Source organism: Pseudorca crassidens, chromosome 2, assembly GCF_039906515.1.
Source record: "Pseudorca crassidens isolate mPseCra1 chromosome 2, mPseCra1.hap1, whole genome shotgun sequence".
NCBI classification, from domain to species: Eukaryota; Metazoa; Chordata; class Mammalia; order Artiodactyla; family Delphinidae; genus Pseudorca; species Pseudorca crassidens.
In genome coordinates this window covers 20,145,992-20,170,307 of record NC_090297.1, presented here as the reverse complement: position 1 = coordinate 20,170,307, position 24,316 = coordinate 20,145,992, and the positions used below count along the sequence as shown (strand labels likewise).

Here is a 24,316-nt window from a genome sequence, read left to right as displayed (position 1 = left end):
CAAGAAGGAAGGAGAGTTTGTTTATGAGAGTACACCTGGCCAGGCAGGGAAGGGAAAAGTTAACAGGAACCGAGGTAGCTTGTAGGACTGACTCCTCTCTGTCTCTCTCTTGGGCTCAGTCTCTCTGTCTCTTCCTCTCCTGACATCTCGTTTCTCTTTGCTCCGGTCTGCATTTTTCCTCTTTCTGCTCTGTACTTTTACTCTTGCTGAGAGCATCTGCATATTCACTGTTTCTGCTTCCTTATCACTTCGGTTGGCTTGAACCCCTTGTGGCTTGTCCTCTCCCCTCGTGGCATCCTCTCGTCTTCCGCTCCCTCTGTTCACCGCCATACTTCTGGGATTTCTTAGACCAGATTGCCAAGAGAAACAACTGGGTGGTACCAGCTCATCTTTACGGGCCAAAACACATTGTAGGCCACTGCCCAACACGGGCCCAGAGCTCTCTTGATCAGAGGTCCCTTTCTGATCCAGTCAGAATGGAGTAGGCTACCATTATCTGTGCAAGGCTGATCCCTCAGCAGGTGCTGGGCGGTAAGGCAGCTTCCTTCAGAAGGGAAGTTAGGTTTGACCTAACTCTAACCTAAGACCAAGATCTGAGTCTTTGTAACTCCTCCCCACTTGCCCTGGGTATGCCCTCAAGAGCTACCCCGAGAAGCCTCAGACCCCTGTACATGGCAGCTCTTTAGATATTTGAAGTCACCTATGGTGTCCTCTCTGAGTTTTCTGTTCATTAAGCTAAATGTGCCTGGTACCTCTACCTGTTCCCTGTGCAGTTTCCCATGGGGCCATTTATTTCCCCCTTTGGATGTGCTGTTTGTTGGTGTGCCTTTTAACATGTGCTGCCCTGACTTGAACACGACATGCCAGATGTGGTGTGGCCAGTGCCTGGTACAGCAGGACTGTCACCTCTGAGCTCTGGACCCTAGACTTCTCGTTGGATGGCCTGAGTGTATTAACCTTTCCACCAAGTGCCAACAAATCTGATTTGGATTGACTTTGCTTTTAAAATGTATCTGTCCTATTTCGAATATACTGACTTTTTGAACCTAAATTTACATTTTAATATTTATGCCTGTTCATTTCATCTTGCTCATCATGAGCCATTGTGCCAGCATGGGTTTAGAGCCTTTAGGGTTAATAGAGACCTTAGAGCATCATTCTTTTTTTTTTTTTGCGGTACGTGGGCCTCTCACTGTTGTGGTCTCTCCCGTTGCGGAGCACAGGCTCCGGATGTGCAGGCTCAGCGGCCATGGCTCACGGGCCCAGCCGCTCCGCAGCATGTGGGATCTTCCTGGACCGGGGCACGAACCCGTGTCCCCTGCACCGGCAGGCGGACTCTCAACCACTGCGCCACCAGGGAAGCCCTAGAGCATCATTCTTAGCACTTGGTAGGAGAGGAATGGATCCATGTCTCAAGACTTTAATGGGGCCTGATTACACGGTGCTCAGCCCACTTTCCCTGTTTCCTCTTAGGCATCATATCATTAGGGAAGAGCTAAAGATGACAGGGGAGCCCACCATGGCATGATTGCTCTCCCTTGAGTAGCAATGTCCATCGAGCTAAGGTACTCACTATTGGAGACCAGCAGAAGATTAGGACAGTCTTAGATTGTAGGAAGATTGTTGAGGACGTGCTTTATGCCAGGCCTTCTGCTAAGTACTTTGGTTACGTTAGCATGTATAATCCTGCAGATGGCCCTTCCTGATGGGTGCTTTTATTATTAACTCCATTCTACAGACGAGGATACTAAAGCTTAGAAAATTTAAGTAATTCATCCAAGGTTATCTGCTGAGTAAGTGGCAAAACCCGAATGCCCCCTAGGCTGTCTGATTCGAAAGCCCAGGTGCTTCATTGCTGCACTGTTCTGGCAGTGGCTCTGCTGACCCAGGGATGCACTGAGTCTTCGGGAGACACAGAGGACAGGCCCTAACTCAGACGGAAGGGAAAGGACAGCTAGGAAAGGAGGCTCCCTAGACAAAACGATGCTTGTCTTTAATGTTAGAGATGAGTAACGCTCACTAGGCAGGAAGGGGCCGAGGGTCTTCTAGACAGAGGCACAAAGACGGGTGTGGGCTTGGTCAGTTTTGAGAAGCTGTGTTTAGTGTATCTGGAGTTCAGGATAGTGAATTGTTGGAAGATAAAGGTAGAGAAGTGGGCAGAAACCAGATCTAGAAGCCCATGTATTTGCTGAAATAAGTTTGAATTTTTAAAAAATTTATTTAATTTATTTTTTATTTATTTTTGGCTGCATTGGGTCTTCGTTGTTGCGTGCGGGCTTCCTCTAGTTGTGACGAGCGGGAGCTACTCTTCGTTGCAGTGCACGTGCTTCTCATTGCGGTGGCTTTTCTTGTTGTGGAGCACGGGCTCTAGGTGCACGGGCTTCAGTAGTTGTGGCTCGCGGGCTCTAGAGTGCAGGCTCAGTAGTTGTGGTGCACAGGCTTAGTTGCTCCATGGCATGTGGGATCTTCCCGGACCAGGGATCGAACCCATGTCCCCTACATTGGCAGGCGGATTCTTAACCACTGCACCACCAGGGAAGTCCCATAAGTTTGAATTGGGCTGTTAGTGTCCTTGGTGGGTTCTAAGCAAGGGATTGTCATGATTAGACTTGTGTTTGTAGTCTGGGTGCATCATGGAGGATGGGTGAAATGGGGCAGGTTGAGAGCTGCCCAGCAAAGAGCCCAGCTAGGAGGCTCTTGCAGTATCCAAGTGATTAAGAGATAAGACAGTGAAAAAAGGCAAAGGCTCTCAGCTTGGGGTAATTAGTTTTGCAAAGAGAGAAAAGCTTTTTGGTGACCATTTCCCAGAGTACATTGTCACGTGGGAAACTAAAATAGGTTGTAGGTGGCTCAGGTGAACTTCGCACCACTTCTAAAAAATACCTCTGAGAGCACATGTTCCGCTGACACAGGGATTGTGTTACCTTCTGTTAAGAAGATTGGTGTTTCTTTCATATGAACTACATGCAGCTCCTGTCTCCAGCTACTCATCCTCCCTCCCACTCTCCTGGAAGACCATTTCACACTTTCTTCTTTCTCTTCAAAGCTCTAACACCTTCCCCCCCATCCCGTCTCTCAGCTGCTTAACTTTGTCTCCCACTTCACTAAGAAAATGGAGGCAGTCAGTACCTCCTCAAAATCCCAACGCTGCATCTACCTACCTTCTTCTCGCACATACTCAGCTTTCCGTCTGGTTCCTAGAGGTTCCTACTCAAGTTGTCTAACTGGGCCAACCACTCCACCTGCATGGTGGATGTCACCCTCTTTGGTCTGCTCAGGATGATTGTGCCAGCAATTTTTTCCTCTTTACCTTAGATCATCAATTTTTCCCCTCTGCTGGTTTGTTTCATGCTGAAATTTCTCTTAAAAAGAATCTGTCTCGACCCACACTTTGCCCCCCAGTTACCACTCTGTTTCCCTGTTCCTCATGAAAGCAAACTCCTCACAAGAATGTCTTCACTTTCTCTGATTCTTCTCTTCCCATTCTCTTTTTTAAATAAATTTTGGCTTGGAGACTTTTTTTTTTTTTAAGAAGATGTTTGGGGTAGGAGTTTATTAATTAATTTATTTTTGCTGTGTTGGGTCTTTGTTTCTGCGTGAGGGCTTTCTCTAGTTGTGGCAAGCAGAGGCCACTCTTCATCACGGTGCGCGGGCTTCTCACTGTCGCGGCCTGTTGCGGAGCACAGGCTCCAGACGCGCAGGCTCAGTGGTTGTGGCTTACGGGCCTAATTGCTCCATGGCATGTGGAATCTTCCCAGACCAGGGCTCGAACCTGTGTCCCCTGCATTAGCAGGCAGATTCCCAACCACTGCGCCACCAGGGAAGACCCCCATTCTCTCTTGAACCTACTCTATTCAGCCTTTTGCATCCCAGTCCTCCGTGAAAACTGCCTTTGTCAAGGTCACCGGTGACCTTCACAGCACTAAATCCAGCAATCACTTCTCCTCATTCTTCATCTCACTGGAACCTCAGCAGCTGCTGACAGAGTTTGTGACGCCCTCCTCTGTGAAGCCCTGTCTTTACTTCCAAGACGTCCCCCTGCGATTTCCTCCCTTCTCAGTGTCTGCTCCTCCTCCATCTGCTTTGCTGCTTCCAGGACTCAGGGCTTGGACCGCTTCTCTGTATCTCCTCATGTCATCTAGTCTCATGGCTTTAAATGCCATGTCTGTGCTGACAACTCTCCAGTTTATGTCTCCAGTTGGATCTCGCCCATGAACATCAGATTTATATAACCCACTACTCAGCATCTTGAATTCTTAGGGACATCACACACAAGAACAGCTTTCAACTGCAGTCTTTCCCTCCTCAGTTAATAGTAACTCCATCCTTCTAGTTACTCAAACCAAAGTCCCCATTCTTTTCTCTTACACCTCCCATCTAATCCCTCAGAGAATCCTATTGGCTCTACCTTCAAAATACAAACGGAAAGTAATCACTTGGGACTTCCCTGGTGGCGCAGTCGTTAAGAATCTGCCTGTCAATGCGGGGGACACGGGTTTGAGCCCCGATCCGGGAAGATCCCACATGCCACAGAGCAACTAAGCCTGCACGCCACAACTACGGAGCCTGTGATCTAGCGCCCGCGAGCCACAACTACTGAGCCCATGTGCCACAATTACTGAAGCCTGCGTGCCTAGAGCCCGTGCTCCGCAACAACAGAAGCCACCGCAATGAGAAGCCCGCGCACCACAATGAAGAGTAGCCCCCACTCGCCACAGCTAGAGAAAGCCCATGCGCAGCAATGAAGACCCAATGCAGCCAAAAATAAATAAATGAATAAATAAATTTATTTAAAAAAAAGAAAGTAATCACTGGTCACCACCCCAATTACCATCCTGTCCAACTCTTCTCTCACTTAAATCACTCTAAGAGTTTCCTAACTGATCTCCCTACCGCCACCCTACACAGTCCTTTCTCAATGAAGCAGCCAGAGTGATCATTTCAGAAAGGAAGCCAGATCTTGTCACTCTGCTGTTCAGGATCCTCCAGTGGCTCCCATTTCTCTGAGGGACAAAGCCAACACCCAGCGTCCCTCCTGCGGCTGCTCCCCGGGCCTACTTCACTGTCGCTGCACAAGCCTCCACACCCCAGGCACACTCCCGCTTCACACCTTTGCACTGCTGTTCCTGCTGCCTCAAATGTTCTTCCCGTGTAGTCTCATGGCTCACTCCCACCTCCCCATTTTTGCTCAAATCTCACCTTCCTAGTGAGACTCATGTTGACAATCCTCTTTAAAATATTGTACTGGGACTTCCCTGGTGGCGCAGTGGTTAAGAATCTGCCTGCCAATGAAAGGGACACAGGTTCGAGCCCTGGTCTGGGAAGATCCCACATGCCGCGGAGCAACTAAACCCATGTGCCACAACTACTGAGCCTGTGCTCTAGAGCCCGCGAGCCACAACTACTGAGCCCGCGTGCCGCAACTACTGAAGCCCACACACCTAGAGCCCATGCTCTGCAACAAGAGAAGCCACTGCAATGAGAAGCCCACGCACCGCAACGAAGAGTAGCCCCCGCTCGCCGCCACTAGAGAAAGCCCGCGTGCAGCAATGAAGACCCAACACAGCCAAAAATAAATAAATAAATAAACAAATTTATTTAAAAAAACAAAAAACAAACCAAAAAACCATTGTACTGTCCCTTCCTCCTGTCACCCCCATCTCCCAGCCACCAGCACTGCTTCTGTCTGGCTCTCATTTTTGCCACAGCGCAGCTCACCTTTTCATATCCTGTGTAGGTTGTTTTGTTTGTTGTTATCTCTGCCTCCTAGATTGTGAGCTCTGAGAGGATGAGCGTTTCTATTTGTCTGTGGCTGTATTTTTGGCACCAAGAACAAACCGTGGCACATAGTGGTGTGCTCGGTAATTTTTGTATTAATGAATATGTCGCTCTGTTTGCCGAGGACCTGTTCCATGCCAGGTTCTTGGCAGGGCCCTGGGGATCTGAAGCTGAAGGAGAGTGGTCGCTGCCTTCTGTCCCAGGTTTTTTGTTTGTTTTGAACAAAAACACCATTTGCCTGCTCAGCTGTGTCCTACTCCCTCAGCCTGCGGCCTTGGACCCTTTCTGACTGTTCTCGCCAAGTCATTAGATCCATCTGCCCGTGGTCCCAGGGCCCTCTCTTGAATTGTACCCGGTGTTATGCTGCTTCATGATGTTGCTGTCCTATGCCCTTCACTGACATGGCCCCGCTTCCACATTCACTGGTTGGCGTGTGAAGGATCTGTTCTTGCTCAGCAATATCCATGGGCTTGGAAGTGGGCTTTCCACTTTCTCACCCTTTCTGACCGGGGTTTGAATTCTGTCTCTACCACTCACCATCTGTAATGGCTTTGGACAAATCAGGTAGCTTCACCGAGGCTCAGTTTCCTCAACTGTGAAATAGGGCCAATATGGTACTTAACACATAGGGATATTATGAAAATTAAATGAAACAATGCATGTTTAGCAAAGTTCCTGGAATGAGTTATCCTTCAATAAGTGCTACCTTCTGTTATTATTATCGTTACTGAGTTGTTATGGGTTAAGCAAGTCATTTATGAAGCACATGTATGAATAGTAGTTGTCATTATTTCTTCCACCATCACAGCCACCGTAACCAGTCCTTTTAGTATCCCAGGTGCTCCTCTCTCTAGTATGACCCACTAAACCCATGCTAGCTACTCTTTGATCTAACCTTACAACCGTTTACCTAACCTGGATTTTTTCTCATTCAGACCTGAATGAAGACTATGACCAATGGAACAACCTCATTGAAGGCATCGGACCATCACTAACCCCAGGGGCCCCACAGCATCTGTCCAGGCTGTAGGCACAACGGGTCATTTGTGAAAGGTCACTGAGCTGAGTTCCCATTGGGGGCCTGCCCAGGGACACCCGTGTCCTCCTACCAGGAGGTGGTCATCATGACCCTTCTGCACAGATTGAGAGGATGTAATCACACTGCTGATTGGATAACCGGGTACTTGGATCTTGGACTTGTTGATCGTAAACTCATGTTGGGACTTGGGTCACTCACTGATTGGCAAACTGACTTTCTGGGGACTGAGCCCTGATGGTGTGGGGAACAAGCAGTGGGACGGGGCAAGGGAGGACCCAAGCCCCAGGCTGAGCACTGTGAACGCTGTTAACCCAGCCAGCTGACTCCCTCATCTTGGGCCAGTGTGGCTTCTGCAGTGGAAGAAATGGAGCCAAAGAATGGAGGGAAAATTCCCACTGTCCGGACCTCTAGCCCAACCTGCTGCTATTTCTTCCTCCCCCTCCCCCTTCTCCCTCCCCAGTGTTGCTTGGTGAGTTCTAAACACTTTAGGTAGCTTTCTAGGATATGGACCACCATCAGATTTTCTGTTTATTTTCAAGCCTTCTCACTGCATGAAACATAGTCTCAGGCATTTCGTCAGGATGAAGTTATACTTGTGAGCCCGTGGAAGGGGCAGACAGCATCGTCCTGATAGCATAAGGAGAGAGGCTGAGGGACAACGGGTACCTCAGAAGCTCTGAATGTCTTAGAGTTTTGCTGAAAATGTAGCTTGACAGGAAACAACAGACGTAGGTTGGGGTGGAGAAGGGAGAATAACATTGTTAAGTAGCCATTTGATCGGGCCTTCACCACAAAAGTGAGGGAGTTTGGTCAGTTCGAATTCAGGAAGCCTTCCCTAGAGAGAAGTCTTAGGAACACTTTGGTCTTGCCTCTTACCTCAGATATCGTGAGCCTCCAACTTGCTCAAAATCAGGGTGCTGTAGTTGTCTTCTGGCTCTGAGGCCTTAGTCTCAAATTTAAGTCAAGATATAGGTTGAATTTCCATTCTGTTCCATTTTTAATATGAATGATATTAATACTCATGTTTGCCTAATGATATGTTTGCCTAGAATATTTTCTGTATTTAAACTGCATTACAGCAAGATGGGGAGCCATCTGGAAGTAACTTTTCCTTCTGTCTTTCTTTGATTGCTTACCACTTGTACCCATGTGGAAAAAAACTTCGAAAGGAAAGGAAGTCTTCCTAGTGATCTAGTTCAAAGCTGTCTGGGAACATCAACCTGAAACACCCCTCCCCACTACTCTAGACCTCTCACCTTGGCCCAAGTAGGGCACCCCAGAGGAAGCAAGAGCAAGAGGAAATGCGTCTCTATGCAACAGGGCCAAGGTCAGTGTCACCAAAGCAAGCTGGGACTGTCTCCCATCTCTCAACAGCTATTCTTTCTCAGAGGTGAAACACCAGATCCATTGAGGCTGTGGACCTACCTGGGGAGGATCTGTGGATTCCAGTGAGACAGAGCATAAGGAGAATATCGTTAAAGCCCTGGCTCTAGAGTTCTATAGCGTGGTTTTTGAGTCCAAGCTTCACCACTGCTAGCTGGGTAAATTTGAGCAAATTATGTTCTCTTTTTAGTCTCAGTTCCTGCATTTCTAAAATGAGGATCTGCATTCTGCATAGTTAGGAGGATTAAGTGAAAAGATGTATAACCCATGGATTATTTAAAAGTATGATTCCTACTTTCCAAACATGTGAGATTTTCCTAGTTACCCTATGGCTGTTGTTTTCTAGCTTAACTGCTTTTGGTCAGAGGAAATGACCCACGTGGTTTTCATTCTGAGACTTGCTTGTTGCCTCAGTGTGAGGTCAATTTTGTAAATGTTCCATGTATACTTCATAAGGCTGTACATTCTCAAGTTGTTGCCTCGCTGTTTTTACTCAAGAACACCTTATGGATTTCCATCCATGAGAGCACATACAGATATATTGGAGGGCCTTTTAACCCCTAGACAGGGACTAGAGCCCCTCAGCAATCACAGAACCAGTAGAAGCCATCCCTTGTGCCTGGGGCTGGTTCTGCAGACGCTGAGAAGTCAGTTCTGACAGCATTAGAGCATGAGACCCAACTTCTGCCTTAGACCCTTAAATAATGCAGGTATATTTTGTAAAGACCTGGACCCTTCCTAGAGAAAGAAGTTGTTCGGAAACTGGATCCATCTCCTCTATTCAGTTCATGTTCTGGTAATGACTCATTTATCTGATGTCATTGGAGTAGGTGAATTTTCCTCACTGAAAATTATCCTTTAAGTCACACAATATTATATTAACTATAATATTGAAGGGTAATTTACCAAAAAGATAATGCACACACTTCTTAATGTGATCTGACCTCATTTAACTTTTTAGAATGTTTCAATCAGGATAGATTCAATTATACAGTAGTAACAAACAATCCCAAAAAGCAATAAAAGTTTATTTCTTGCCTGTGCTTCTTGTCCTCTGTGGGTCAGCTCGAGACTCTCCTCTGCATCATTTTTTTGCGGTACGCGGGCCTGTCACTGTTGTGGCCTCTCCTGCTGCAGAGCACAGGCTCTGGATGCGCAGGCCCAGCGGCCACGGCCCACGGGCCCAGCCTCTCCGCGGCATGTGGGATCCTCCCGGACCGGGGCACAAAACCACGTCCCCCGCAAAGGCAGGCGGACTCTCAACCACCGCGCCACCAGGGAAGCCCATCCTCTGCATCATTTTTATCCTCACTTGGGGAACCAGGCTGGCAGAGCTGCCATTATCTGGAAATGTTGCCATTGGCCATGGTGGAACAGGAAGAGAACATGGTGAAGCACCCACTTAGCCCTTAAAGCTCCTGCCCAGAAGTGACCCTCATTATTTCCACTCACATTTCATTGGCCAAAACTAGTCATCTGGCCGTACCTAACATTCCATACCATCCCCAGAGAACAAAAACACCTGTGACCAGGTCTAATGCCAGCGCAGTGGCGCCCTGTGATCTGTGAAGATATGGAGAGCTGTTTGCACCTACACTGCGTGGCTCCCAGCTGCTGGCCTCTTAGTTCTTTTCATTGCTTTTCATAGTTTGTGTTGTCTCCCTTGTGGTCAGCCTGCCAGCCATTACTCTTCACTGCCTTGACTGTGCCACCCCCCAGCAGCTCTCCCTGTTCACTTCAAATTTATACTTCTGATCAGCCATGTTATTTACAACTGTCTCAAGTAAAACTAAATAGTCACTGAGAGAGGGCTTTAGGGACGTTCCTGCAACTAGAATGCACTGCCTTTAGTGCTTAGACTTTGCAATCCTTCCTTTGACTGCTCAGAGGGGGTATCACAGGCCTTTGGTCTTTTGTCCAGTTTTTTGTTAGCTTCCAGGGAATCAAAGGGCACCAGTTAAATGGCCTTTTAAATAAGCAAGGTAATCCTGCATATTAATTGACATGTGCTGATAAATTGCATTCTAGTGAATCCTTTCCGAAAGCAAAGAAGATGTCTTGGGTTTCTTTTGCATCTTCTTGTTCCCCATCCTGTTATAGGACCGTACCTGTGGAGGCATCCTAATGGTATAGGTATATTGTGAAGTTTCTGTGCACAGAGTGGTGTGTCAGTTAGGAAGGATGGTAAGTAAATACAGGATGGGATGAAATTCCTCATCCCTCCCACTTCCTGGACGTGTCAGGCTAAGACTGATTGGGTTCTTGTTATGCTCTCAGCACTCCCCAAGCCCCTTGCCAGCATGTGTCCTGATACAGCTCCCCTGCTTGCCCTTCTTCAAGAAGACTACTGGGCTCTTGAAATGTCAATTGATGGATTCCAACTCTATGTCTTGGCCTTGTGGGGAACCTTCGTCTGCCCCCTTTTTCTTCTGGGGCACCACTTACCCCTGGGCCTGCAAAGTGACAGAGGGACAGGAGAGGCCCATACTCTGTACATGGGATGTAGGAAGTCAGTAGGAAGCTCACTTCTGTCCCATCACAGCCAGATGCAGAGGCGAAACGTCCCTGGCCATAGCTGCATGGAAAACGGTATTATCATCATCGTAATAGCCAACATTTATTGGGCCCTTACTGTGTGTCCCAGACTGTGCTCAGAGCTTTACACGCATCATCTCATTTGCTGTTCACAGTAAGCCCATGAGGTCAGGTGGTATTAGCCTCATTTTATGTATGAGGAAACAGAGCCATAGAGAAGTGATTTGATCAAGCTCTCACCAGAAGGAATTTGGCAAAACTGGAATTTAGGCATCAAAATCCAAGCTCTTAATCACTGGGCCATATGGCCTAATAGATACACTTGGTTTTGCACCTTCCCCATCTCTTTAAACTGTCAGGTTCTGGACTTCCCTGTTGGTGCAGTGGTTAAGAATCTGCCTGCCAATGCAAGGGACACGGGTTGGAGCCCTGGTCCGGGAAGATCCCACATGTCGCGGAGCAACTAAACCTGTGTGCCACAATTACTGAGCCTGCACTTTAGAGCCGGCAAGCCACAACTACTGAGCCTGCATGCCACCACTACTGAAGCCCGCACACCTAGAGCCCATGTTCCGCAACAAAAAGCCATCGCAATGAGAAGTCCGCGCACCGCAACGAAGAGTAGCCCCCGCTCACCGCAACTAGAGAAAGCCTGCATGCAGCAACGAAGACCCAACGCAACCAAAAATAAATATAAATAAATAAATAAATTTACAGAAAAAATAAACTGTCAAGTTCTGAGGAGTGTAATTTCATGAGATTGAATCAAGAAGGTCAAACTCTCCAGCAATTTCTATATGACTTGTATTGAGATTCAGAAATATCCTGAGTGCTACTGAGAGGTGGGTTTGGGGGAGAGAACTGAGCTTTGCCGAGGACTGTGGGCCAGGTGCTCTGCTGATTTGCCAGATTAGGAAAACAGTTCAGGGATGAAGAACATGGTCAGAAATCAGACAACTCCACCGCTATTAGCCCTGTGACTCTATGCTAATTTGTTCACTTTTATGAGCTTCAACTTCCTCATGTGTAAAATGGGAATTCTGGTAGTATTTACCTCTTAGGGTTGTTTTAATAATTGAATGAAATAATTCATGTTATGCGCTTAGCACAGTGTCTATATTAAGGGCTTAATAATTAGCCATCACTAGTATTGTTTTTTTTTTTTTTTTTTCTCACGGGCCCAGCTGCTCCACGGCATGTGGGATCTTCCACGGACCGGGGCACGAACCCGTGTCCCCTGCATCGGCAGGCGGACTCTCAACCACTGCGCCACCAGGGAAGCCCCACTAATATTGTTTTATTTGGTCCTCCTTACATACCCATAAGGTTAGGTATAATCTGCCCTTGTGCTGAATGGCCCCAAATGGTCTCGGTCTAATTCCTATTCCAGCTTCTCCAGTTTCAGTGAGTTTCCTCACATGAAGCTTGCTAACTGCCACTCAGCTACTACTGTCGTGGGAAGGTGGAGCTAGATGGAGAGAGACAGTTTTTCCATTCTTTTCGCTCTGATCTCCCTGCTCCTCACATCAAAAAATCAAAATCCACACCACAGTTCTAGCTGTGCAAGTTCTCTTCACCACCAGGGAGAGGCTACACTCCTAGGTTCTGGTTTGGGTTTTAATTTCACACCCTATCATCCGAACACACACATCTAAGCACCAGATGTAAACTGAAGGTCCTGAAATGTTGAGTGGGAGACTCAGAGAAGGTCTGTGTAGAAGTTGGCCAAAGGGACGAGGACCTGGGGATAGGGAGTTTGTTGTAGAGGCTAGTTTATGAATTTTTGTCTGCTGCCTTTGAGTCTGAGGTCAGGGGGTTAAAGTGCCCTGTGACCTCCTCAGGAGAAACTCCCAGGCCGGAGAATGGCCTGTGAATGACCTCTGCACAGCTCTCTCCCTCGCTGCCATATCCGATTCCTGTGAAGTCCTCTTGTTTCTTCCCTCGCCATGGTGCTCACGCCCAGCCCATCCTTTCCATTTCACTTGAGTTTAGTCCCTCCATCAACTCACCCTGGAATAATTTTTACAGCCTCCTGGACTCGAACCTCTCTTTTCCCTTGCATTCTGCCGCCAGATCTGCCTGACACACCATTTTTTTTTTTTTTTTTTTTTTTTTTTTGCGGTACGCGGGCCTCTCACTGTTGTGGCCTCTCTCGTTGCGGAGCACAGGCTCCGGACATGCAGGCTCAGAGGCCATGGCTCACGGGCCCAGCCGCTCTGCGGCACGTAGGATCTTCCCGGACCAGGGCACGAACCCGCGTCCCCTGCATCGGCAGGCGGACTCTCAACCACTGCACCACCAGGGAAGCCTGACACACCATTTTTATAACAAAATACCAGGCTGGAAGTGTGGTCTAACAGAAAGATGACCAAACTAGTTGTCTGGCGCCCCGGGTTCTTGTCTTGACTCTCTCCCTGTCCCTCACTCTGTGACCTGTGTGTATGCTTTCGTCTCATGACTTCAGCTTCCCTATCTGCCAGCTGGGATATGGGGTGGTGGTCGAGTCTCCGTCACTGAATTGTCAAGAATCTACAAGATTCCCTTTCCTCTGTAGAATTGCATCTGTGCCCCTTGCTGTCTGTTCTCGCCTCACCTCTCCTGTCCTCTGCTTCTTTACCATGCATTTTTCTTTTTCCCCATAATATGCCCACCCATCCCCCAAACAAACATGCATGCCCTTTCTCGTGATGTTTTTATGCTTGCGGGGCCTCCCAGCCTTGTTTCTGTGCATCCAAACACCACGATTCGTTTAGGCCCATTTTGAGTTCCACCTCGTCTACGAGAGCCTTCTTGATTGGATTCAGCTAACATTTGATCTCTTGGCCTCCTGCTCCCCAAGAGACATAGATTCTGTGCCATATTTAGTATTTTACTTTATTACATTATTCCAGGAGCAGGACCCATCTGTTGGATGGGAAAAGCATCCTCTTGTTGACTGACATGGGGAGCAGAGATTGCTGTCCCCTCCCCACATGCCCCCATCAGCAGGCTTCTTGTTCCCCAGCCAGACTTGGGAGCAGCTGGTGTTCGTCCAGCCCTCAGATGTCTCCAGCTGCTCCTGCTTCCTTTTTTTTTTTTTTTTTGGTTTTCCCAGATCCCAGCTGTGGGGCCCAGGGCAGAGCCCGTGACAGAGCGGCCAAGGGCAGGTGGAGTAAACTGAGATCCATGGACATGTAGCATTTGAGAGTTAAAAAGAGGGCAAAACTGAGCACAAATCCCACCAGTGTTGAATGAAGGAAAGTAGTTTGCCAGCTTATTTTTCCCATCTTGCTTTCATCTAAAAAAAGAAGCTGCTCAGAAATACAGTCCTCAGCCTGCTAAACCAGATGGTCCCTAGATGCTCAGCCTGCCAAGTGTGCATGTATAATTATTCATTTTCATGGAATCACACCCAGGTCTGAATTCAGACACTGACACTTTTCTTTTGCCATTTGATCTAGAGCCAGTGAACCCTTCTGAGCCTTTCTTTCTTTTTCTGTAAAATGGGGTCACTAGGGTCTGCCTTGCCCACCTTGGGATTTTTTGGGGGGAGAGGGTTTCAATATAAAATGTAAGAGCGCTTTGTAATTGACAAAGCACTAGACAAGTATATGTTGCTGTTAATAATAAAAGGGCCATATTTTGTTTTTGCCATAGCGTGCTACTACTTAATAAGCACTTGTTCTGTGCCAGATACTGTGCTAAGTGTTTTACCTACCTTGTGGCATTTAACCCTAACAACATTCCTAGAAAGAAGTGCGTGTTGCCCATACAACAGATCAGGAGAGTGAGGTTCACAAAGATTTGCTAGTCCAGCCATAGTCACTGGGCATGTATGTAAGTGCTGGAGCCAGGAACCTAAACTTCTGGGTTCCAAAAGCAGTGCTCTTAATTCCTGTTCATTCCTATCTACCAAAAAGAAAGCAGTTCTTTACCCTATGGAAGCTAAAATACCCCACAGTTTGATCTCCAGTAGATGTCCTAAGCAGTTGGGTCATGCAAAGAGTCATTCCTGTTGAAGACCTGACTGAGTCCTAACAGTATACCTTGAGTTGCTTTTCTAGCAGTAGAGGTAGCCTGGTTCCATCCATCCTTCCATCCATCCATCCATCTACTCATATAAAGTTAACAGTTCAGGTAACATATCTATCAGTACTGTACTCTATAAACAATGGAGCCAACCAGCTGGCAGAAAAAAAATTTTAAGTCTCTAACCCACATATTGTAGATTCATGATTTTCAGCTCTAGATGCACATCAGAATCACTTTGGAACTATATAAAAATACAGATGCCCTGGCCATGTCTCCAGAGACTCAGAGAAGCTCATTCAGAAGGAATAATGTGGGGACCAGGGGTGTGTGTGTGTGTGTGTGTGTGTGTGTGTGAGATAAACTCCAGGGGTATTTCTGATATGCAAGGGTTTTGAAAACCCTTGCTATGGTTGAACACTATTAGCCTATTTTACCTTCATTTATGGATCAGGAGTAATCGCTAGCTGGAAATATAGAATCATTAAATTTTAGAATTGGAAGAGCCCTTACATCTTTTGGTCCAAGAGGAAACCAAATCTCAGAAAAATTCATCAGGTAGTTGCCAGACTTTTCAATCCAGATCTTTTGACTTCCAGTCTAGTGCTTTAGATACATCCATGGGTAGCAGGGTTTTGTCGAATTATTAAGAAAATCCTCAGGACCCATTCACCATGACATCCATCATTTCCAGCCACCATACCTTGGAGTTTTTGTAGGGAAGGAGCCTGGACTAGACTCAAATGACCGTTCTCATATGTGTTCATTCATTCTATAAGTGTTTACTGAAGCCTGCATTATGGCTGGCCCTGTCCTCCTGGAACTGGATCTAGAGGGCAAGAAAGGCAAGTCATAGGAGGGCCCCATGTGATGAGTGCTATAATAGGGAGTGTATCAGGCTCAGAGGTGGCACACGGTGTTTGATTCAACTTCAGCAGAGGAGAGGCTAAAAAGTCTTCACAGAGTATCATATACTTGAACTTGTCATTTGTATTAGTTATCTATTGCTGTATAATAAATTACCCCCAAATTTAGCAGCTTAGAACAGCAAACATTATCTCACACTTTATGGCTCAGGAATTCTAGAATGGCTTAGCTGAGTGGTTCTGGCTTAAGATCTCTCATGAGGTTGCAGTCAAGATGTCAGCTGGGATTTCTGTCGTCTGAAGGCTTGACTAGGATTGGAGGATCCACTTCCAAGCTGGCTCACTCACATGGCTGTTGGCAGGAGGCCTCAGTTCCTTACCACGTGAAGCTCTTCATAGGGCCGCCGAAGACATGGCAGCTGGCTTCTCCCAGAGCAAGTGATCCAAGAGAGGATAAGGTGGAAGCTGCAATGTCTTTTATGACCTATCCTTGGAAGTCATACTCCATCATATCCACACAGGTCAGGCCTATTCAGTGTGGGAGGGGACCACACAAGGGCATGAATACAACCAGGTGGGGATTATTGGGGGCCATCTTGGAGGCTGGCTGCCTTGTTGTTGAAGACGAATGGAGTTTTCCAGATAGATGAGGGAGAAGAAAGGCCTTCCAGGCAGAGGAAATAACATGTAAAGGCACAGAAATGTAAACATTAGAGCAGAGCATGGTCAGGACATTGTAATTGGCTTGGAGAAAACAGGTGAGAAATAGGGATATAGGGGCGCTTACTGAAGAAATCAAAGAAGGCCTTCTATGCCAAGTGAAGGAGTTAGGCCTTTATCAGGTAGACCAGTGGTTTTCAAATGTTTCTGCATATTGGAATCACGTGAGGAAATTTTAAAACTTCCAATGCCAAAGCTGCACCCGTATCAATTAAATAAGAATCTCTGGGAGTGGACCTGGACACCAGCAGTTTTTAAAGTTTCTCACTTGATTCCAATATGCAGCCAAGGTTGAGAAGCAGTGCAACCTCTGCTCACCTAGGAAAAGAAACTAGAAAGAACTAGAAAGAAAAGAACTAGAAAGGCCCTGTCATCAGTACTCACCCCCTCACTCAGGTATTGTACGTTTCATCATCTCTACCAACAAGTAAGCAGAAATATCTAAACTTTAGCAGCCCCGAGTAAGTTCTCGGCATCCTAAATTGCCTGTTATTTATAAACTTCCAAACCTAATGTCGATGCCAATGTTCTTAGATTAACATAAGCACTCTAGAGGGGTTTTTTTTCTCCCCACTTAACACTGTGTCATATATGCATTTCTGCGTGGTCCTCACATCCAACAGTCTGAGGCAGTAGCGTGTAAAGGTTAGGGGCACGGCCCTCCGAGTCGGATGGACCTCTGGGTTTGAGTCCTGAGGACATCACTTATCCACTTGTTGGGTGACTTAGCCTCTCCAGGCTTCAGTTAACGCATCTGAAAGATGGTGATAACGCCTACCTCAAAAGATACTTGAGGATGTTAAATGAGATCATGTGTGTCAAGACCTCTGCCCCGTGCCTGGCATGTAGTTAGTGTTTAATAAATGTTTGTTATTATTCAGCATTCCAAATGGCATTTTAACACTCTGTTGCATCAACTCTCCCCCGCCTCCCCTCCCCCTCCCCGAGTCTGCTTAGCAGTTCTCTCCGTTGCCAGGGTATTTGAGCCATTTCTAGTTGTTTTTAGCTATAATATTATACATTTCTTTGTAGAAATTGGTGGGGTGTTTTTTTTAAAGTTATTTCCCTAACTTATTAGGTGTGGAATCTGAAGATTGGAGAGGTAAAGTAACTTGTCAAACAAAGGTCATACTGCTTTTTAGTGGCAGAGCTAGGACTAGGGACCAGGTCCCAGACACCCTGAGTCTTAACCGTTTGTTCTTTCTACCCTGCCACCCAGCCCCCATACTCACTGGAGACTTGAAGCCTGGCCCTTCTTGACTTCTCTTCTCCAGGCTGAATGAGTCAGATGTCCCATTGTATCCTCTGACACCTCCTCTCCCACCCTTTCATCATCTTAAAGGTCCCTCATCATCCCAGTATAATTGGAGCAGCGTCTCTGCTCATCCCCTGGGGAGTGGGAGCAGACGATGACTAATGCTTTGGAGACCCGGACTCATCTCTCGGCCCTTCTGGATCTCTGTTGGTTGATGTTGTGCCGTCAGATGGGGATGGGGATCCTGTCTGATTCAGACATACCCCTCCCTCCTACCTGGACTGCTGTCTGACTTCACCAAACCCACCTTCTCAGAACAGTAGAGTTTAAAGGGACCAGAGAGACCATTCTCTATCCCAGCCCCTGTTATTTTAAAAAGTGAAGAAACTGAGGCTCAGCGATACAGGTTGATCAGTAGCAGATCTGGGACTGGAACCCGAGCCTCCTGACTTCCAGTGTGGTGTTGGGGAGAGGGCACTGGAGCCAGGCAGGCCGGAGTGTGAGTCCCAACTGTGTGAACTTGGGCAAGTGAGTTAAAACAATGCTCAAGTTCCTTTTCTGTAAAATGGCGATACCCAGCTTGAGGATGTTACAAGGGTTAAATGAGATAATGAATGTAGAGAATGGAGCACTGTGTTCAGCAAATGGTAGTTATTAGGTACAGCACAGTCGTTATTAGGTATTAGGATTTAGAGCTTGGGCTTTGGAATCAGAGAAACTATTCAAATCCTAGACACCCACTTATCAGCTACGTGGTCTTGGACAACTTGGTTTAAGGAGATCTTGCGTTAACAAGAGCTAGTACTTACTGAGTTTCCTTTTTCCAGGCATTATGCCAAGTGCCTTAGAGATATTATCTCATGTAACTTTCCCAACAATTTTTTGAGATAGGTAACATCAATATTCTGATTTTATGAATGAAGATACTGAGGCATGAATCAATTTATTTTCTGATTAATCTCTAGTTTGAATTCTTTTCTGCCAAACACACCCCTCTTCTCTCCCTCAGTGCCTAAGAATTTTCTCCTGCCTTTGAGCTTTGGAACAGGCTATAGTCTCTCTCTCTCTCTCTCTCTCTCTTTTTTTTAAATTTTATTTACTTTAGGCTGCGTTGGGTCTTCGTTGCTCTAGTTGCGGCAAGTGGAGGCTACTCTTCGTTGCGGCGTGCAGGCTTCACATTGTTGTGGAGCAAGGCTCTAGGCACGTGGGCTTCAGTAGTTGCGGCACGCAGCTCGGTAGTTGCGGCACGTGGGCTCTAGGGCGCACGGGCTTCAGTAGTTGTGGCACACAGGCTTAGTCGCTCCCTGGCATGTGGGATCTTCCCAGACCAGGGATCAAACCCGTGTTGCCTGCTTGGCAGGCAGATTTGTAACCACTGTGCCTCCAAGGAAGTCCTCAGGCTATAGTCTCTTAAATGTCACCCCCTTCTCTTCACCGAGTTCTTTTCCTCTACTCTTTCCAACATTGCTGCTAACTCTCCTCCTCTAAGAATCCTACTCTGTAAGCCTCATACCAGCTGCCCCAGCATCTTCTCTCTCCTGTCTGCTGTCAGCTGTTGATCTATTCCTCAGGTTTGTTAGTTTTATTTTTCTTGGTATGTATCTCCTATCCAGGTCCTCGTGGTGCACTCTGGTTCCCCCTTAACACAAAGCACTTCCCACGGGACAAATGTCCCTGGCCAATGCAATGCAACCAACATCATACCTGCTTGTGTCACTGCTGGACCAGGTGCTGGGTGCTGTCCTGACCCTTGAAGCCAGGCTGACAAATCATATACTGCTCACCCCTGCTCCACAAAAGCGAGACTCAGATTTCACACCCAAAACGTGCAAGTCTGAAAACATGAGTGCTGGCAAAAATGTGGAGCATTGGACCACTCATACCCTTCTGGTGGGACAACCACCCTGGAAATATAGAGTCGAAGATGCTCATATCCTCCAATCAGCAAGTGGTATATGTCTAAAGAAATCCTTGCTCACACATACCCGTGTACAAGGAAACACATACAAAAATGGTTCTTGCAGCATATAAATGTTTCTTCATAACAAAAGTTATTGCTTCCCAGAAAGCTCCAGCTAGAGTTTTTACAAATAATGAAAATACTGAATTTTTAAAAATCACACTTCATTAAATGTTTTATTGTGGTAAAATAGATATAACATAAAATTTACCATTTTAACCATTTTTAAGTGTACAGTTTTGTGATATTAAGTACATTCAGGTTGTTGTGCAACCCCAAAATCACGTTTTTTAATGTGCATATGTTTAAATATCTAGATGGTAGAACCTAGTAAATTAGGAAATACCTACGTTATTAACAAAACATTAAATGGCCAATATTTTCATTCACCTTAGCATTTAACTGCCTCTTTTTTCCTGTTGACATAATAGATACGTGTTGTTATTTTTTTTCTCTCTGATCCTGTGCTTCTATTTTTTCCAACTTTAAATTATGAAAAAATTCAAACAGAGAAAAGCTAAAATAAAAATACAAGGAACACCCTTAAATCCACCACCTGGATTTAATAATACGGAGGCTCTTCTCATTCTTCTTCAGTTTATGAAATGTCACCTTCATAAGTCTCTAAGGTTAGTTTCTCTCTTTCCTGTCTCCCATTCAGGTCCATTTCGTGCTGGGATTCCTTTTCCATTTTGCCAGGCTATGTGTACTTTTTTGAAATGAAGCGTGAGAGGGAAACTTGTAGGACCTCAATCTTGTGTATGCTCATTTGGCTGGGGAAAGAATTCTAGGTTCAAATTCATTGTTTCCCTCAGAACTTTGAAGACCTCACTTTTTTGTCTTCCAGCATACAGTATTGTAGGTAAGAGGTCTGATGCCAATCTAAGTCTTGGTCCTTTATTTCCAGAAACTTTGGAGGTGGACCTTTATCCTCAAAGGTCAGAAACTTCGCCAGTATGTGCCTAGTTATGCATCTCTTTTTGATCGAAAGACATTTATGAATAAAGGACTTGGTTGATTGGTATACACAGATAGCCGGTTTAGGTTTCCTCTGAAGCATGTAAGTTTTCCTTTCACAGAGGATCTCTTTCCTGAGTGGGAGGTCTGACCGTGGGCTCTGACAAGCGGGCAGGGCCTGTCAGTAAGAGGCTTCTCTTTAGGCAGTCTTGGGATCTCCATAAGTGCCAAAATAAAGAGTGGAATAATGTGTTAGGGGTCTGTTCGTTGCAACTGACAGAAAACAGACTTGATCCAGTTTAAGCAAAAAGAATTTATCGGCTTAGGAAGTCTGAAGTGGGGTTGCTGACTGCATGGTGGCAACATGGCTGCCAGCAGCCCCAGATTCCCTTCATCCTTACGATCCATGATACTGGAGGAAGATCCTGAAGATGTTCTCTCCAGGGACCATATTGTTAGACGCCACGGAAGGAGGCTGGCTCTGCTTGGATTCTGTACCCTCCTCTTGGACCAGTCACTGTGGACAGGAGTTAGGTACTGAAATTGGCCAGGCCTGAGCCGTGGCCCACCTCTGATGCCTGGGGCAGGCGTGGCACTGTGACTGACTGTTCACAGAACCATGGGATGGCAAAAGGGCAGGCAACCTCCCAAAGGGCAGAATTCCAGGCAGATGGACACCCATATCCTCATAGGGATTCTAGGGTATTTCATTCCCAGATGGAGTCGTTTCTTTCTCTTCTGGGGCCTCTGGCTTTTCCACTTGGGAATCCTCCCTAAGATCTCTCACTTTGTTTAGAAAGTACTTCCAATACCTTTAGCAGATTTTAAAGCAGCCATTCAACCATGGATGCATGGAAGTAGCACTATTCATCTGAGGAAATTTACCCTAAAAACCAAATCATTAAATTTGTATATATTTTTTACTGTCAAGTGACACATGTTAAGCAGACATCCTCAATTGCACTCTGAGCCCCAGGCAATGCCAGCTCTCACCTTTGGAAATCAAGGACGGAGAGGGGCTCAGAGACATGGTAGAAGTCAGGAATGGAGTCAAGGTTAATGATGGAATGAAAGTCAGGGGTAGGGTGAGCATCAGATGGAAAGTAAGGGTTGGATACGACTTGATAGTATTTAAATGGTAATTTTATATTTTGACTCAATTCTATCAAAATGTCTCCCATGTCAAAATGTCCGCCATATCAGTTGGCTTAGCCACACTGCCCTGCTTTGAAGCACAGTTAGACTGAAACTCAGATGCCTGACTCTCAGGCCAATACTCTTATCAGATAGGGCACGGTCTCCTGGCAGATTAGGCTTATGCCGGGGCAGGACAGATTCCAGGCCCAGACTCTGCCCTCATTTGTCTCCCACAGGTCACTGCCTGAGCAGTTGGCCTGAGCAGACGCTCCACCCATCCTTTGTCTCACTCCCCACACCCCCTTCCTCTCCCTCCTGGGTTGCAGATCTGGAAGGTGAGTGTGGAACAGGCAAGGGTGAGCTACCTGGCTGCTTCCACTCCCAGCCCCCAGCCCCAGCCCCTGCCACTCAGTCTCTCTAGCCTCCTTGTTTTTGATAAATAAAGCTGAAGCCCAGAGGATGCCCTCACTTTCCTGCTGCACCCAGTTTAAGCTTGGGAGCTGCAGAGCCTGTAAGACTTCCTCTAAACTTCTTTGGGTGGCTGGGAAAAGAGGCCACAGCCCCTGGATCCCGGGGCTGGAGCCCAGGTGTAAACAGAACAATTGCCTGCCCAGAGAGCAGTCCCTCTTCACTTTAGGGTTTTAGCCTTGAATCGCTATTTTTATTTAGTTATGTTTTTTGTTTTGATTTCCCCTTTCCCCCCCCACCCATGTATTTTCCCACACCTCCCCCTGCCCAGCAACCCCATTCTTGATTAAAAGATGCTGTCTTAGTCAGTTCAGGCTGCCATAACAAAGTACTGTAGGGTGAGAGGCTTAAATAACAGACATTTATTTCTCACAGTTGTGGAGGCTGGAAGTCCAAGATGAAGGTGCCAGCTGATTTGCTTCTGGGTGAGGCCCTTCCTGGCTTGCAGACAGCTGCCTTCTCTCTGTGTCCTCACATGGCAGAGAGAGAGAGCAATCTCTCTCTCTCTTCCTATAAAATCATTAATTCTACCGTGAGGACTCCACACTCATGATCCTGTCTATACCTGATAACCCTCCCAAAGGCACAACTTCCAAATACTATCACATTGGGAGTTAGGGCTTCAACATTTGGGGGGAAGATACAAACACTCAGTCCATAATAGATGCTTATTATAGAAAATTTTGAAAAATATACAAAAATAAAACAGAGGAAAAGCACAACATACTCTACCATCAAAAGATAGTGTTAGAAACTTCTAGCATATTTCCTTCAAGTATTCCTCAACACTTACATTATTTTTTATTTTATTTATTTATTTATTTATTTGCGGTATGCGGGCCTCTCACTGTTGTGGCCTCTCCCGTTGTGGAGCACAGGCTCCGTATGCACAGGCTCAGCGGCCATGGCTCATGGGCCCAGCCACTCTGCGGCATGTGGGATCTTCCTGGACCGGGGCACGAACCCGTGTGCCCTGCATCGGCAGGCGGACTCTCAACCACTGTGCCACCAGGAAAGCCCTATTTTTTATTTTTTAAAACTATTTATTGGCTTCCTTCGTGGCGCAGTGGTTAAGAGTCCGCCTGCTGATGCAGGGGACATGGGTTTGAGCCCTGGTCTGGGAAGATCTCACATGCTGCGGAGCAACTAAGCCTGTGCACCACAACTACTGAGCCTGCGTGCCACAACTACTGAAGCTCGTGCACCTAGAGCCTGTGCTCCGCAATGAGAAGCCACTGCAATAAGAAGCACATGCACCGCAACGAAGAGTAGCCCCCACTCGCTGCAACTAGAGAACGCCCGCATGCAGCAATGAATACCCAACACAACCAAAAATAAATATATAAAATAAAAAATAAATTTATATTTAAAAAATATTTATTTAATTTATTTTATGTATTTATTTTGGCTGCGCTGGGTCTTAGTTGTGGCATGCTGGATCTTTAGTTGAGGCACACAAGATCTTTTAGTTGTGGCATGTGGACTTCTTAGCTGTGGCATGTGGACTTCTTAATTGCGGCATGCATGTGGGATCTAGTTCCCTGACTAGGGATCGAAACTGGGCCCCCTGTATTGGGAGTGCAGACTCTTACTCACTAGACCAGCAGTCCCCAACCTTTTTGGCACCAGGGACCAGTTCTGTGGAAGACAATTTTTCCATGGATGCATGGTGGGGTGGGGTGGTTCAGGCGGTAATGCGAGCAATAGGGAGTGACGGGGAGTGATGGGGAGTGACGGGGAGCAATGGGGAGCGATGGGGAGTGATGGGGAGCGGCAGATGAAGCTTCGCTAGCTTGACCCCTGCTCACCTCCTGCTGTGCGGCCCGGTTCCTAACAGGCCTCGGACCTGTACCAGTCCAAGGCCTGGGGGTTGGGGACCCCTGCACTAGACCACCAGGGAAGTCCCAACACTTACTTTAAAATATATATATTATACATAAAACTTTGTGTCTTATAAACATTTTCCCATACTAAACAATCTTTACATTTTATAATATTTATGTATTCACCATTTTAAATGAGTGAATAATATTTTACTCTGTAACTATACTATAATTTATGTAAGCAATCTCCTAATGCTGGATGCTGAAGTTGTTTTTACTTTTTTACTGTAAAAATTAACGTCATTTCTTGTGATGGAACTATTCTATGTCTTGACTATGGTGGTGATCCCACAAATCTACATGTGATAAAATTGCATAGAACTAAAT

The 24,316-nt window shown here is 46.5% G+C and overlaps 1 protein-coding gene across 2 annotated transcripts in view; it reads left to right on the top strand.

Annotated features, from left to right (window-relative positions):
• The window catches only part of PAFAH2 (platelet activating factor acetylhydrolase 2), a 32,083-nt gene extending 22,840 nt beyond the window's left edge, over positions 1-9,243 (top strand). For both annotated transcript variants that reach the window (XM_067724867.1, XM_067724859.1), the window contains exon 11: positions 6,714-9,243. In XM_067724867.1, the coding sequence (XP_067580968.1) occupies positions 6,714-6,808 (95 nt within the window). In that variant the 3' untranslated portion in view covers positions 6,809-9,243. The remainder of the gene's footprint in view (positions 1-6,713) is intronic.
• Positions 9,244-24,316: the final 15,073 nt, after the last annotated feature.